Below are 14,970 nucleotides of genomic sequence, written 5' to 3' on the forward strand. Positions count from 1 at the left end.
CACCCCTTAGAGGGCCGGCGCCCAACCCCCTCTCTCCCCAAACCCTAGCGGTCTCTCTCCTCCACCACATCCCGCACGCTTAAGCGAAGCCCCGCCGGATTTCTCCACCACCACCGACACCACGCCGTCGTGCTGTCGGATTCAAGAGGAGCTACTACTTCCGCTGCCCGCTGGAACGGGGAGGTGGACGTCGTCTTCATCAACAACCGAACGTGTGACCGAGTACGGAGGTGCTGCCCGTTCGTGGCGACGGAAGCGATCGTGATCAAGATCTTCTACGCGCTTTTGCAAGCGGCAAGTGAACGTCTACCGCAGCAACAAGTGCCTCATCTTGTAGGCTTTGGAATCTCTTCAAGGGTGAGACTCGATACCCCCTCGTTGCTACCATCTTCTAGATTGCATCTTGGCTTGGATTGCGTGTTCGCGGTAGGAAATTTTTTGTTTTCTATGCAACGTTATCCTACAGTATTTATGCTAGATAGTGGGTTCATGCCTCCATTGAATCTGGGACAGTGATAGAAAGTTCTAAGGTTGTGGATGTGCTGTTGCCACTAGGGATAAAACATCAATGCTTTGTCTAAGGATATTTGTATTGTTTACATTACGCACAATACTTAATGTAATTGTCTGTTGTTTGCAACTTAATACTAGAAGGGGTGCGGATGCTAACCCGAAGGTGGACTTTTTAGGCATAGATGCATGCTGGATGGCGATCTATGTTCTTTGTCGTAATGCCCTAAGTAAATCTCATAGTAGTCATCATGATATGTATGTGCATTGTTATCCCTCTCTATTTGTCAATTGCCCAACTGTAATTTGTTTACCCAACATGTTATTTATCATATTGGAGAGACACCACTAGTGAACTGTGGACCCCGGTCCATTCTTTTACATCTGAAATACAACCTACTGCAATCATTATTCTCTTTTGTTTTCTGCAAGCAACCATCATTTTCCACACCATACGTTTAATCCTTTGTTTTCAGCAAGCCGGTGAGATTGACAACCTCACTGTTAAGTTGGGGCAAAGTAGTTTGATTGTGTTGTGCAGGTTCCACGTTGGCGCCGGAATCCCCGGTGTTGCGCCGCACTACACTCCTTCACCAACAACCTTCACGTGGTCTTCATCTCCTACTGGTTCGATAACCTTGGTTTCTTACTGAGGGAAAACTCGCTGCTGTACTCATCATACCTTCCTCTTGGGGTTCCCAACGGACGTGTGCTTTAGCGTCACAAGCGGGAAGTATTTGCCTACATCGTCATTAACTTTGATGGCAACACTTCCACCAGAGATAAAGTTATTAATTAAAGCGCGCCATACAGGAGAAAAGCCTTTCATCCGAAGTGTTTGTTGTAGGAAAGACCATTTGACTTTATCATAAGCTTTTTTCAAAGTCGATTTTAAGGATAACCCCATTCAACTTTTTGCGGTGCATCTCATGTATCGTTTCATGCAAAGTCACAACACCATCAAGGATGTATCGACCTGGCATAAACGCAGTTTGAGTTGGACGCACTACTTGATCAGCCACTGAATTAAGTCTAATAGTAACAACCTTGCTAAAGTTTTTGAAGCAAACATTAAGGAGATAGATTGGTCTGAACTTCTGAATACGATCTGCGTCGTTAACTTTAGGGACAAGAATGATTTCCCCAAAGTTAATCCGGAACAATTCAAGTTGCCTCCCAGAATGTTTGATAGAACTTAGCTGGGAAAGCATCAGGTCCCGGTGCCTTGTTATGCTCCATCTGGAAAACTTCTTTCCTAATCTCCTCCTCCGTATATGGGGCGGTAAGGGCGGCGTTCTCCTAAGGGGACACTTGTGGGATATCATCTATTCTGGATTCATCCAGAGATATATGTGACTCCTCGGGTGCCCCAAACAAACTTTTATAATACGAAATGATGTAAGACTTTAAATGCTCATGTCCCCGATCGTGGCATCATCTTGTATAAGGGAGTGAATACTCTTTCTGTGTCTGCCATTAGCAACACTATGAAAGTATCTCGTATTTGAATCTCCGTCCAATAAGAACTGAGCCTTTGATCGCTGGTACCATTTGAGTTCCTCCTCACGTAATAATCCGGATAACTTCGCATTGTATTGATTCTTTAGATCAGGTTCATGCGTCATCAGCCGTCTAAATTCTGCGATTGCCTCTAACTCGTCAATTGACGTCGAAAGGCTGAGTTTCTCCTGTTTGAGCTGTCCAGTCATGTGTCGCGCCCACCCTCCCAGGTATTTTTGCACAGCCCTATGCTTGCTATTCCACCTTTGGATCGGAGAGACCATGACGAACTGATGGTCCCATACATTTTTAACCATATCCGAGAACCCCCTCTCTATGTAACCATCCTAGTTCGGATTTGAACGAATGTTTACGAGGTGGAGAAGGGCCCCCAGTAGTTAATAGTATGGGAGCATGATCCGACAAAGATTCAATTCGAGGGAGAGCACATACCGAGACTAGAGGGAATTTCAATTCCCAGTCTGCGTCCATTAGACCTCTATCGAGCTTCTCATATGTCGGATCAAGAAGACTATTTGCCCATGTGAATTGCCTCCCAGTCATTGATATTTTCTTCAGGTCCAAACTGTCTATGACATCATTGAATAGGAAAGACCAATGACTATCAAACCTGCCCTTACTCTTCTCATGTGGATATCTAAGCAAATCAAAATCCTATCATATGATAATAGGATGTGGATTATCCTTCGCCATATTAACCATCTCTCGAAGAAAGGCCGGTTTGAAGGCATCCTGAGCCACCCCATAGACCGACACTAAACTCCAAATAAAATTATCAGATTTATTCCGTATGTGAAGCTTTATATGAAAGTCACCACCAGAATTATCCAATATTTTCATAGTCGAAGTTCGGACGCCTATAAGCAAACCCCCGGACCGACCTCTAGGGGGCCGTGACACCCAAGAAAAATCTTCACCACCAGAAAGGCGGTTTAAAAAGCTTGTGGAGTAGTACGCTTCCCAGTCTCAGAGATCGCAATAAAACCTAAAGCAAGATCACGAATGGAGTCAGAGATGTGTAAGTGTTTAGCCAAGTCACTAAGACCTCTGCTATTCTTAAACATGCCATTCATTTGGAAACATTAGAAGATTTTGCCACTCTTGCCTTTTTATTAGGCCAACCATTTTTTTAATAGAAGAGGCCCTAGACTTGCGATCTTTTGCTTTGAGTCCATAGCATGAACTAAGCATCACGTCGCCTAGTCCAACCTCTGATCCCTCCCCTACAATATGTGTGAGAAGCTAGCCATCCAAAATGGCTTACGCTTCATCATCATCATCACTTGTATGGGAGGTATCCGACTTGCTCTTCAACACATGAGTACATTTCAATCTATCAAACTCCATGTGTTTTGGTGCCTTAGTCGAAACAGAAACTAAATCAAGGGAAGTACCCAACGAAATGCCCAGATTATTCAACTTGAAATAAATCTGCGGCGTGGAAAAAAAAAGATTTATCACTTGAAACAATGTGCGCTTATGTAAGCTTGTTGAAAAGAAATTTCACATCTTGTATCTATGCTTGCTATTAGGTAGATGCACATATATGATGAGTGTGGATAGCAACAAATGTACCATTCACGGGACCTCCCGTGCACCATATCATCAGGTTTCATTGCATATCAATCCAAATCATTATTCTGAAACACAATAAAACATATATAATGATACACCACTGCACGAATCTCAAAGCATACAACTAAGTGAGATCAACGTCCTGTGCACGATAGAAAGATATTTCTGGATGAGTGTTAGAACATATGTTTGTTGTTAAAAAGAATAGTCAAATTTTAGAGCATGACTATTTTTCAGTTGACTGAGAAGTAACTCCATTCTCAATTAGATGATGTCATCAAAGTTCGGTTACAACTCATGTTGCAACTCATAACTAGCACAAATCATGATCCAAATCAGATGGTGTAAAAGTTGCACGAAGTTAGATCCCCAAATTTTACGGTTAGAACTAGTACTAGTATACCGTGTCTGGTGACAGGTCGATGGAAACTCGACAACGTCACACGTACTTGATGTCCTGATCTGATCCGCGGTGTGTGTCTCTTCTTCGCTGCTGACTCCTTAAATCACCGAGCGATCACCTAACCCAGACTTAGATCGACGACCGAACAACTTCCCCTCTAAGCCTAACCAGACGTCCACCCACCTTCCAGTCGCGATGAGGAGTCCCACGGCTGTCATGGCGGTGGCAGCGCTTTTGCTGCTGCTGGTAACCCTGGCGGCGGCGGACACTACGGCTTCATCGCACAGGGAGCAGGAGAGGATCGCGGAGGACGAGCGGCGTGTCATGGGGGAGTGGCTGGCGAAGGACAGCAGGAGCTGCAGGGAGGGGAGCGAGGAGGAGGATCAGCGGCTGTTTGCGGAGTGGAAGGCGGAGTGGGAGGCCTAGCACGGCAAGAAGTTCAGGTAGAGGAGCGAGAAGGAGACTCGGTTTCTATTCGCGGTGTTACAAACGCGACAAGAAAATAATGAAGAACGATAAAGGAACACACGCAGGGGACACAAGATTTTAAGGTGGAAAACCCCTTCCAACACAGAAGGGGAAAAACCACGGGCGCCAGCCAGCAAAACTTCATTATATCGGGGAGTGTTTACAAAACGCTGTGGGATATCTTATAATCTAATAAACCCTAGCCGGCGGCTTACAAGAGGTATATATAGACGGTGGCATTGATCCGTACCCTAACCCTAACCCTAACCCTAACCCTAATCCTAACCCTAACCCTAACCCTAAACCCTAACCCTAACCCTAGGTTGAAACCTGGGCTCTGATACCACTTGTTACAAACGCGACAAGCAAATAACGAAGAACGATAAAGGAACACACGCAGGGGATACAAGATTTTAACGTGGAAACCCCCTTCCAACACAGAAGGGGAAAAAACCACGGGCGCCAGCCAGCAAAACTTCACTATATCGGGGAGTGTTTACAAAACACCGTGGGATATCTTATAATCTGATAAACCCTAGCCGGCGGCTTACAAGAGGTATATATAGACGGTGGCATCGATCCGTACCCTAACCCTAACCCAAGCCTACCGGCGACGGGCCTCGCTCCGCTCGTCAGAAGTTAGCCTCCCTTTAGAATGAATTTGGATCACAATACAACACACGGCGTGGATGGCCGAGCATGGCAAGAAGTACAAGGACGCCGGCGAGGAGATGCGCCGTTACGCCTTCTTCAAGGACACACTCAGCAGGATGGATCAGTACAAGGCCATCTTAGGTAGGAACTCGGTGATCTTTGTCTACAACGGGCCGTTTAGCGACCTCAGCCACGAGGAGTGGAGGGCCATGACCTGTGGGATGCTTCGCAACGACGACGAGATGTTGGATGCTTCACTATCCATAGCAAGCGAACGATATAGAGGAATGGAGTACTATAGATGAAGTGCACTTCTTACAAGCGATCTCTATATGGTTTGCACAAAACGAATGTCCCTGTGGACATGCTTGCAATTTATATTTTTCCTGGTAGAGACAAGTTTCCTGTGATGGAGGGAGTACTACACCATGTAGTACTGAACTGACTTCTTACATGGTTTTATCACAACTTGTTGGGTCACTTGCATAATCGTGTGACTATCGCCTGAAGTACACCATGGAAGTCAATAGATAGAGTTCTTTGTTTTCTTAGTGATTCATAGGAAAAAAATGAATTAATATGTCTTCATATGTAACTCTTACTAGTAGTCTAGTACCCGTAGAAGGTAAAATATACTGTACATTATAGAGGTTTACACCGCTGCGATCTGTATGTTGCAGCACCACCGTGCAATATGCTGAGTGTTCACACTAACTATCAAATATCCTCTGTGTTTATACTCTCTTCTATGACCTGAATGCAAGATCCAACTGATATCCCAGAGGACATTGCCTCCGCAAGCTTCGATCTAGCCTTTTCGTGGCGGCGCAGTAACAGAATAGTGTTCAGCACAGCCCATCTCACCTGTGAATCAGCTTTGTTCTGGGTAAAACCCAGGCTCTTGAACAACCCATCCAGCTGTTAATGGAAAACATAACAGATAAGTAAGTGGGTGGAGTTGCAGAATGTCTGTAAAGATAGAACATAAGTAAACTGATGCCTAAATACCTTGTTGACGTCAGCTAGTCCTCCTTCAGCGTATCCATACAGAAGATACTCTGTTGCTACTCCAGCCAGAGCAATACATGAGAACTTGTTCAGCATCTGCCATTAGATCAAACTTATATACAGCCAACTCAACCTCAGATATGAATGACTCTCGGAAGACCACACTTGTGTGATACCTAATTATACTGCACATAGATATCCACTGAAAAAGTAGTAGTTGATGGGGTAGCAACAATTGTGCACGCCCATATCCCAGAATACACAAATTATGTGTTAAAGTGATAGTAAGTCCAGTTCGGGCTGCCAAGTATAGCACACAGCGAGCATTGGATAGGGATTGCTAGTTGCCTGGTGTTTTTTTTACGTCAATAAATCCCGTGTAATTCCATATTCTAAACAATCCAATACCAGCTAGAACCTGACCATCTTCAAGTTTTATCTTCAGCGAAAACATATAATCAATGCATAGATTGTAGCAGGTCCAGGTTCTGATGCTTATATACAGTTGGGATTGGAACTTTTAAGGCGATGGATCACATCTTACAACATTTCTACATCCTTTGCACAAAATGAAAATACTAGAAATTCTCACCTTCGCGGACAGTTTGCCTGAATTGATCTGAAAATGAAAAATAACCATTAGGCCGGTGCATATATAACTAACTTGTTTGTAGGAAAATATATAGAACAACAGCTTAACAACATAAAAAGGGTACATCCTCTCATAAAATATGTACAATTTAAAGTACAGAATTAGGTTTTCATAATGTGTTTCATCAGGACAGTGCAAGAGAAGAGCATCTCACTCTGTACAAAGATAGAATTCTATCACAAAATGAACCGACAAAAATAAAAGATTTGGTGATTGGGTGGTACTTGGCCAAGCTAATAAAATTAACTAGTAAATTCAATAGTTTAGAAGGTATGCCTCGCACACTACTAACACTGACAATGATAGGTAGTGTGTATCAGTTAAACAATAATATGACATCAAAGATTATCAAAATATTAAGAAGCTAGACTCAAAAAAATATTAAGAAGCATTGAATAAGAAAACTAACCTCTTCAACAAATTCAAAGTCCACAAAAGCTGTCCCAGCTTGTACATTCAATGATCCTTTTTTCTTAAGTGTTTCTAAACTTGTGATAGTATATTCCTTCGGGAGCACTCCAAGCAAGTATGCTATCAAGAAGTGACCAGCTTCATGCTTCACACATTCCACATGTAAGCTATTAATTGCTTCTACTATGATAAACCAAAATTTTAAAAGTGGAGAAGTGAAAAGTTCTCATATTGTTAAACAATGGCACATAACTGACAGTGTTGGATGAACCATACTAGTCATTCCATAAGTTCTCATATTGTAGTTTCAATAAAGGAAAAAGGTGCTTAAATATTAGCATTTATCGTCCATCAACATTGATACCTAGAGAGTTCTATTTTTACCAAGTTGAAGATGACGCTATACAGTTGATACTCAAACAAGGTCAACAACATGCATGGTTTGTATACCTCAATAACTCTGTTATGGTACTTCTGGCTGAGACTGTGACCAAGTGTGTCGAGAACCAAGTTTCTAGCCCCTCCATTTAAATATATCTGGAAAGCTGAGCTATAGTCATGTAAGTTCAAGCGACAGATGAAAATGCCAGGTGATTATAATGGTAATATAAAAAGTACTATCATTTCTGCGAGGGAAATAATACAGACTAATGTTCTACTTTACGTATCCGGTACCAAAGAAGCACATGATAAAATGAAAGGACCAGTCTTGCAGAGCTATATCTATTCACTACCATTGGTTATTGTTGATTTCTCCTTTAAGAAATCAAAGATTGTAGTTAAAAAAATGCAACAATGTAGCCTCAAAGCATGCATGGCCCAAGCATATGCTTTGAAATAGCAAAAGAATGCAAATAGTAACAGTTCAACAACCGGTCAGCAACAAGATATGTAACAAATGTAGTCAACTAACTGACTCACCAAATCAACAGACCACACAAATAGTAGGCCTACAAAGAGAAACAGAGCTTGGAATTGAGAAAGCTCAAATGCAGCTGAAATAGAAAGGCCTCCAAGAAGTGCAGCAATTTGGAGATTTCTCTCAATTGATCCCAAAGTCCGATCCTCCGGAGATAGAAAAGAAGAGGTATCGATCCCATTTAGCTTAAGCTCATCTAGTTTATAAAGTCTTTGAGGTACCTAACAGAGATTGTGGTACAAATCAGGAGTTAGTATGCTACATAAAATTCTCGAAAAGGGATAAATGTTAAGCTTTACTTATCGAACATATAGCTAGCAGATATTAGCAGGTGGAAATTTTGTCACACAAAGAAGCAAAGGTGAAGTGTTTGCTTGTAAAATATGTGCACTGCCGCACTGGCACTAAACAGCATTAATAGTTCTCCCGTATTTTTTTTTAATAGAACCATCAATATAGAAATATTCGCAATTGCCTCAAATGCAAACCATGGAGAAAATTTCGAGAATGACACTGGATAAATGATCGCCTGAAAATAAACTCACGACACATTCGTGCGGATTATTCATATTGATTTATCAACATAAAAAGAAACAATACTGCAAACATTTAAACAACTCTGAGATCTACCCATGTCTCTATAAAGAGCAATACCCATCCAGTTTAACTGGTAAGAGTTGGAACCTCAGATTACCATGCCCAATAAGAAAAGTACCAAATCATGGACTGAAAAACCTCTTAACATTAACTCTCTCTGTTCATCAATTGGTCCGCAGATCAGTTCAAATGCATGGAAATACTCTAATTCAGAGACGATCGAACGCGAATAATTGTAGGGTCACCCTAAATAATCGAAGGAGCTACTAACACAACATAACAAGACAAAACGACTCATTAATCGAATCAAGAACCCAAGAAAATATTCAGTATCAAGAGAAGAACAACCTGCCTGGCGGCGCCAAAGCACCGGAGCCCGCCGCCCTCCCCCTGCGAGCCGCGCACGAGGGACAGCGCGGCCTCGTCGTTCCCTTTCCGCAGCTCGTCGTCCACCTGCTGAAGCACTGCCCTCAGCCGCGTGGCCGAGTCGGAGGTGGTGTTTGCGGCGCGAGCCGGTGGCAGGCGCAGCCTTGAAGCGGCGGCGGGCTGCAGCTGGGTGAAGCAGCAGCAGCAGCAGGGCGGTCCACCCAGTCTCATCTTCCACGTAGTGTCGAGCTGGTCCACAAACGCCAGTTGCCGGAGGATTTATCCAACGGAACAGCTAGAGAAGCGGAGACGAGGATCGAGGACTCAAATTGTGTGCCGTAATAGCATCTCCACCCGCGGCCCCAAAGCGTCCTCCAAAAGGATTTGGGGCGTGCCGGACGTAAAAATGCGTTCCAGCCGCATTCCCAAAGCCCTTTTTTGTCTGGCGCGCCCCTATACGGTGTCCGGCGCCCCGAGCCGGTCCCCGTCCCACAGGGGACGCACCGGGGACGCCGGATACAACGAAAAGCGAGGCGGGGAGTGGCGGGGCCGACCCGTCAGCGGCACAATTAATTTAGACCTAACCGTCGCCTACCTCGCGACGGAAGTTATTGGCGCGCAGCGACGGTGCAGTTCCCGCAGAGGGTGCAGCGACGCGTCCCGTCGCGCCTAGCTCTGCGTGCCGGCGTTAATGAGCGCCACCGCTCCTCCGCCTCCCTCCGGCCTATAAAAACGAGCGCCTCTCATCGTCCCTCACACACAAACCCTAGCGCCTCTCTCCCAAACCCTAGCCGCCACCATCTCTCAACAAGACTCGACGCTATGTCTGGTAGAGGCGGAGGCCGACCTCGCGGCCGCGGCCGTGGTCGTGGTCGTGGCCGCGCATAGCCGAACGCTCGCCGTCGCTCCCACGCCGTCGTCTTCATCGTCCGGAGATGGACGTGGAGCCGGACGTCCTGTTCGAGTTCGTCCACGTCCTCGAGGGCGACCCGCGCGGCATCCGCAGGCTGCCGGACTCCTTCGCCGAGTACGTCGGCGGCGTACGCCCGCGCACGATGCATCCGCGGGAGCATTCGTGCGGCTACCGCCGGTGGATCGTCAACGCGATCTACGACGCGCGCGGCAAGATGTACCTCAACATCGGCCGTGAGAAGTTCGCGCGCCACCACGGCCTCCAAGCCGGCTTCATCCTCGTGTTCTCCTACTTCGGCAATAGGGACATGAGCGTCAAGGTCTTCGACGAGAGGCGCTGCCGCCGGGACTACCACGGCGACAGGGACTCCCACGACGATAGCACCGACGAGGAGGACGACTGAGTGTTGTTTCTTCGCAGCGAATACGTGCACGGAGGTTTCTGCCTGTTCGCCTCATCGATAGAACCAACAAGGGCACCATCCTCCCGCTGGATATTCCAGTTTAGGTGACTGGGTGTGCCCTCGAGTGTTCTTTCTTAGCAGCGAACACAGGAAACCTTCGATGCACGGCCTAGTTAGGTTTAGTTTCTTTGCAATATTTTATATTTGTGTCCACCATGGTTCAAACTATGTATTAGTTTGTGGAAAACCATGTTCCAAACTATGTCTTCGTGTAAACCACGTTCCCAATTATGTATTAGTTTGTGGAAATTGAAATAAAAATACCAAGAAAAATTATTTTAAATGTTTGGGGGCGGCGTTTGGGGGACGCAGCTGGGGAGCGACGTCCCCCAAACGCGGCACGAACGAAACACGTCCCCCAAACGCTCGATCCGGCGCGGTTTGGGGGACGCGACTGGAGATGCTCAAATGTAACTTTTTATTTGCGAAACACCATACATACACTCATCCTATGAATACACGCATATCCATCCCACCTCTATGAGTACTTCGACTGAGTCCAAGAAACTGATCTGGCGAATCTTAAAATTGAGAAAGTCACCATAAACACCTTGTTGTCGACGGAAACGTCGCCGCCCGCTGAAAAATATTCCGCCTTTTAATAAGACACCAAAGTGTCAAATCTAGAATTTAAATACTAGTGGGCTAGAAGTGTCAGTGCCCTCCTAACCATCCAACCACGACTTACCACAGTCCAGCGTATTAATGGCGGGTGTACATAAAAAATCACAGATTTACTCATGTTTTCTTTGCGGACGTGTTAATGTAAAAAAAGGTCGTAGTGTTTTACTCATGTTTCATGGAAAACCCTTTAACCCTTGTTTACTTTTCTTGTATATTTTCACTTCTAAAAAGTTCTGGGATGATAGAGATTTGGCGTTCATCCAATCCCCTGCCATCCCCTTAGATACTCTTTCCTAACAATACACTACAGTACAAGGTGGAGATTTTAATCTAATAAAAAATGAGGAGATATGTGGGATATCTTGGGATTATCCCATCTAAGCTTTAAGAAGTGAACTGGTCACTGGAAATTTTTTGGGATTTGAAATAGTAATTCCCTCAGATCTCGTAAAGTACACTAGAAGTAAACATGTTTTTATTGCATATGATCGTTGATTTTTCTACGTTGACATGTCCAAAATATTACACGCAAGTTTTGTACAGATTCATTTTGACACAAATAAAGTAGGGAAACCCCTACTATATCATTTTTCATTTATAAAAAATGAAATATTTACAATGAGTTAGTCACTTAATACTAGTATAATTCATAGGGTATCATGGCTTGCATCTCTTCCTTGAGGCTAGCTAGGTCTAGCTCTAAGCATAGTTAAAGTAAAGAAAGATTTAAATCTAGAAATACATCTAGTAGTCTGGAACTGTGATAGATCTTGGGCTTACATCAAATATTGCAACATTTCTCTTGTCTCACATTGAAATAGGAGACAAGAGAAATGTTACAAAACAATGTTGCACCTGTAAAAAAAAATCCACATACACAAAAAATGGTATGTTCCTAATATTTTTCATCAATAACCACGTTTTTGAAGCAATGACGAGGAGCACTCATGCATATGAAAGTGACATGGCACTCAAATCGGCAGATGTTACATCCAACAGATGTCTATCACTTGCCAAAATTTATAGGAAAATTATTAATCGACCGGGCAAAGATCGGTTATTGTTGCTCTAACCACGCTGACGAGGGACCACCTCGTCAATGGCTACGTATTGTAGACTTGGGTTTCGGGAGAGAGCGACGATGGAGATTTCGGGAGCGAGATTGGGCACACGATATACCCAGCTTCGGGTCCCCTCGGCGGAGGATCCCTACGTGCTCCTAGCAATCTAATATATGATCACAAGTATGTTTACAGAAGACCGCCGTAGACGGAACTATGTTGTCTATATGTTGGCCTCCATATGGATGTCCTGGATAGCTTTATATATGCAACCAGTCTAGGGTTTTACAAGAGTCATAGTCGACTACTTCATCGGGTTGTCTTCTTGGGCCTTCTCCATATTGGGCTGAGCCAGGTATACTAATAATGGGTACCCGAAGGATATGCCCATGACAGTAGCCCCCGAGTGTCTAGGGAAGTCGAAGACCTGCATAGAGACTCCAATCGTAATCATCTCTGAAGTCGAAGAAATATAAGACGAGACCATTGATCCGGAAATATATCAGGTCAATGTCGTAGATCATGTGTAGCGTAGATGATGTCGACGATTCTCGTATCGGGTGCGCGACCAGAGCTCCCGATGGGAGTAGCCCCCGAGTCTATGGGAGGTGTTTACACCTAGGCATAGACTCAAGTTGTACTACTCGATGAAAAATATAACTATATTTCTGGGCGCATCCCCTCTTTTTGTCGACTCCTGCTGGAGGACTTAATGAAATCCATGTGCTCCCGATGGAAGTAGGCTCCACTCGAGTCGCAGAGTCGAGTTGAGTCTACAAACCTTTATATATTTACTGAATCGAATGAAATTTCCGTGCTTTTTTTCTTTTTTAAATTCTTCGAGTCCATGGAGACGCTATTTCGACAAATATATTATACAGGGATATTGGTAAATACGGATGGTTCATCTGATGGATCAGGTACCATTTAATTGCTCTAGTGGCAAATCCAGATAAACCTACTTCAAACTCGCGTCCCCGGACACGAATTCGGGATACAGGCGTAATTCAGTACGTGCCACTTTAGGATTTACCGAAACTAAATTCCAGCAAAATTATCGAATCCATGGCGCGTCCGCCGAGATTTTTTTTCACATCTGATGATGTGGATATAGTGGGAGAGCGCATTCGGGTGCGATGCCACGCCACACAGGATGGATCCTGGGGTCTTACCTTCGTGACCTTTTTACGAGTCACGGCATTCAGAGTTTTTACCGCGGCAGACGTGCTTCGAGAATATGTTGTCTAGCACCTTGTTCGGCTGATGTAATGACCCATTTTTCGAGTTCTTCTATATTTTTTGAGGTCGTGATGGGATAGCCGAATATATTGGGTTTTTCTATATTGTCGTCAGGATACATCACTGGTGCTCTCGATCGGAATAAATAACGAGTCAACAGACCCAAAGATTTTTCCACCTCTTTTTTTTGGTTCCTCCTTGAAGAAAATTTCGTCGAGTTCTGCTCGAAGAAAATTTCGTCGGGTTCCTCCTTGAAGAAAATTTCGTCGGGTTCCTCTTTGAAGAAAATTTTGTTGAGTTCCTCCTTTAACAAAATTTCATCGGGTCGTCCTTGAAGAAAATTTCGTCGGGTTCATCCTTCAAGAAAATTTTGTCGGGTTCCTCTTTGAAGAAAATTTTGTCGGGTCCTCTTTGAAGAAAATTTCGTCGAGTTCCTCCTTGAAGAAAATTTCGTCAGGTCCTCCTTGAAGAAATTTTTGTCAGCACAGTTCTTCTTTTGTCAAACCTGAGATGTAAAGTGAAGAAGTATGGTGCAGCCCCCGAATGTCAGGTACGGCGAAAGTAAGCGATAATCAACTTTGTGTAAAATAAAAGAACACTTAACTTATTGGGCATGACGGAGTCGACGCGCGATGAAGTCTTCGAGTGCAGAGAAGAAGTCGAGCCGAAGTAGAAAACACAAAATATCGAAAGTGGATGCCTCCATATTGTTGATGAAGAAATAACCGAGCGCCCGAGCACTGCTGGGGTGAAGTCATGATTGTTTCTTAGACGCCGTGTGAAAGGACGAGATGTCGCCTAGAGGGGGGGTGAATAGGCGTTTAAAAACTCTTACGGATTTGGCTTGTAAGAATGCGGAATTAAACTAACGTTTAGTTTACAAGCACAACCCCTAAATATGCTAGGCTCAACTAAGTGCAACAACAACAACTAGAGCTAAGCAAGATAGGCACAATATATATGTAGCACAAGTGCTAGCAAGATATATGTACTTCAAGCTAAATGGCTATTACAAGGAAAGAAAGCTCGGGTATAGAAATAACCGAGGCACGCGGAGACGAGGATGTATTCCCATGTTCCCTTTCTTTGCAAGAAGGTACGTCACGTTTGGAGGAGTGGAGGTCCCACGAAGGATTCCCCAACGCCACGAAGGCTCACCCTATTCTCCGAGCCAAACCCACGAAGGATAATGACCCTTTCCTTATGGTTAGCTTTTCCTCCACTCCGGAGATGGCAAGCTCCACAACCACTTCACAACCTCCACGAAGGAGAAGCCCGGGCCTCTTCACAATCTTCCTTGAAGAGATAACCGGAGCACCAACCGCCAAGCCAACTAGGAGGTCTCCCTCCAAGAGTAATGCTGGCGTGTAATTGACACACGTCCGTTGGGAACCCCAAAAGGAAGGTGTGATGCGTACAGCAGCAAGTTTTCCCTCAGTAAGAAACCAAGGTTATCGAACCAGTAGGAGTCAAGGAACACGTGAAGGTTGTTGGTGACCGAGTGTAGTGCGGCGCAACACCAGGGATTCCGGCGCCAACGTGGAACCTGCACAACACAATCAAAGTACTTTGCCCCAACGTAACGC

At 44.6% G+C, this 14,970-nt stretch overlaps 2 protein-coding genes across 3 annotated transcripts; one reads left to right on the plus strand and one right to left on the minus strand.

Moving 5' to 3' along the window:
• The first annotated feature begins 4,204 nt into the window (after positions 1-4,204).
• LOC124690108 (oryzain alpha chain-like) lies at positions 4,205-5,436 on the plus strand. Its single transcript, XM_047223542.1, has 2 exons — positions 4,205-4,410; positions 5,163-5,436. Exons 1-2 carry the CDS (start codon positions 4,205-4,207, stop codon positions 5,434-5,436), a joined length of 480 nt encoding a protein of 159 aa, XP_047079498.1.
• Positions 5,437-5,686: 250 nt separating this feature from the next.
• On the minus strand, positions 5,687-9,330 carry LOC124692357. Of its 2 annotated transcripts, none has more exons than XM_047225712.1 (7): positions 9,067-9,330; positions 8,157-8,342; positions 7,653-7,739; positions 7,201-7,347; positions 6,732-6,758; positions 6,140-6,235; positions 5,687-6,049 (listed from the first exon to the last, which is right to left on the minus strand). In XM_047225712.1, exons 1-7 carry the CDS (start codon positions 9,313-9,315, stop codon positions 5,849-5,851), a joined length of 993 nt encoding a protein of 330 aa, XP_047081668.1. In that variant the 5' UTR covers positions 9,316-9,330; the 3' UTR covers positions 5,687-5,848. The 2 variants fall into 2 exon arrangements, with proteins under 2 accessions (XP_047081668.1, XP_047081667.1); XM_047225711.1 differs by having other exon boundaries at positions 8,124-8,342.
• Between the last annotated feature and the right edge of the window lie 5,640 nt (positions 9,331-14,970).

The sequence above is a fragment of the Lolium rigidum genome, chromosome 2 (assembly GCF_022539505.1).
Source record: "Lolium rigidum isolate FL_2022 chromosome 2, APGP_CSIRO_Lrig_0.1, whole genome shotgun sequence".
In the NCBI taxonomy this organism is placed as follows: Eukaryota; Viridiplantae; Streptophyta; class Magnoliopsida; order Poales; family Poaceae; genus Lolium; species Lolium rigidum.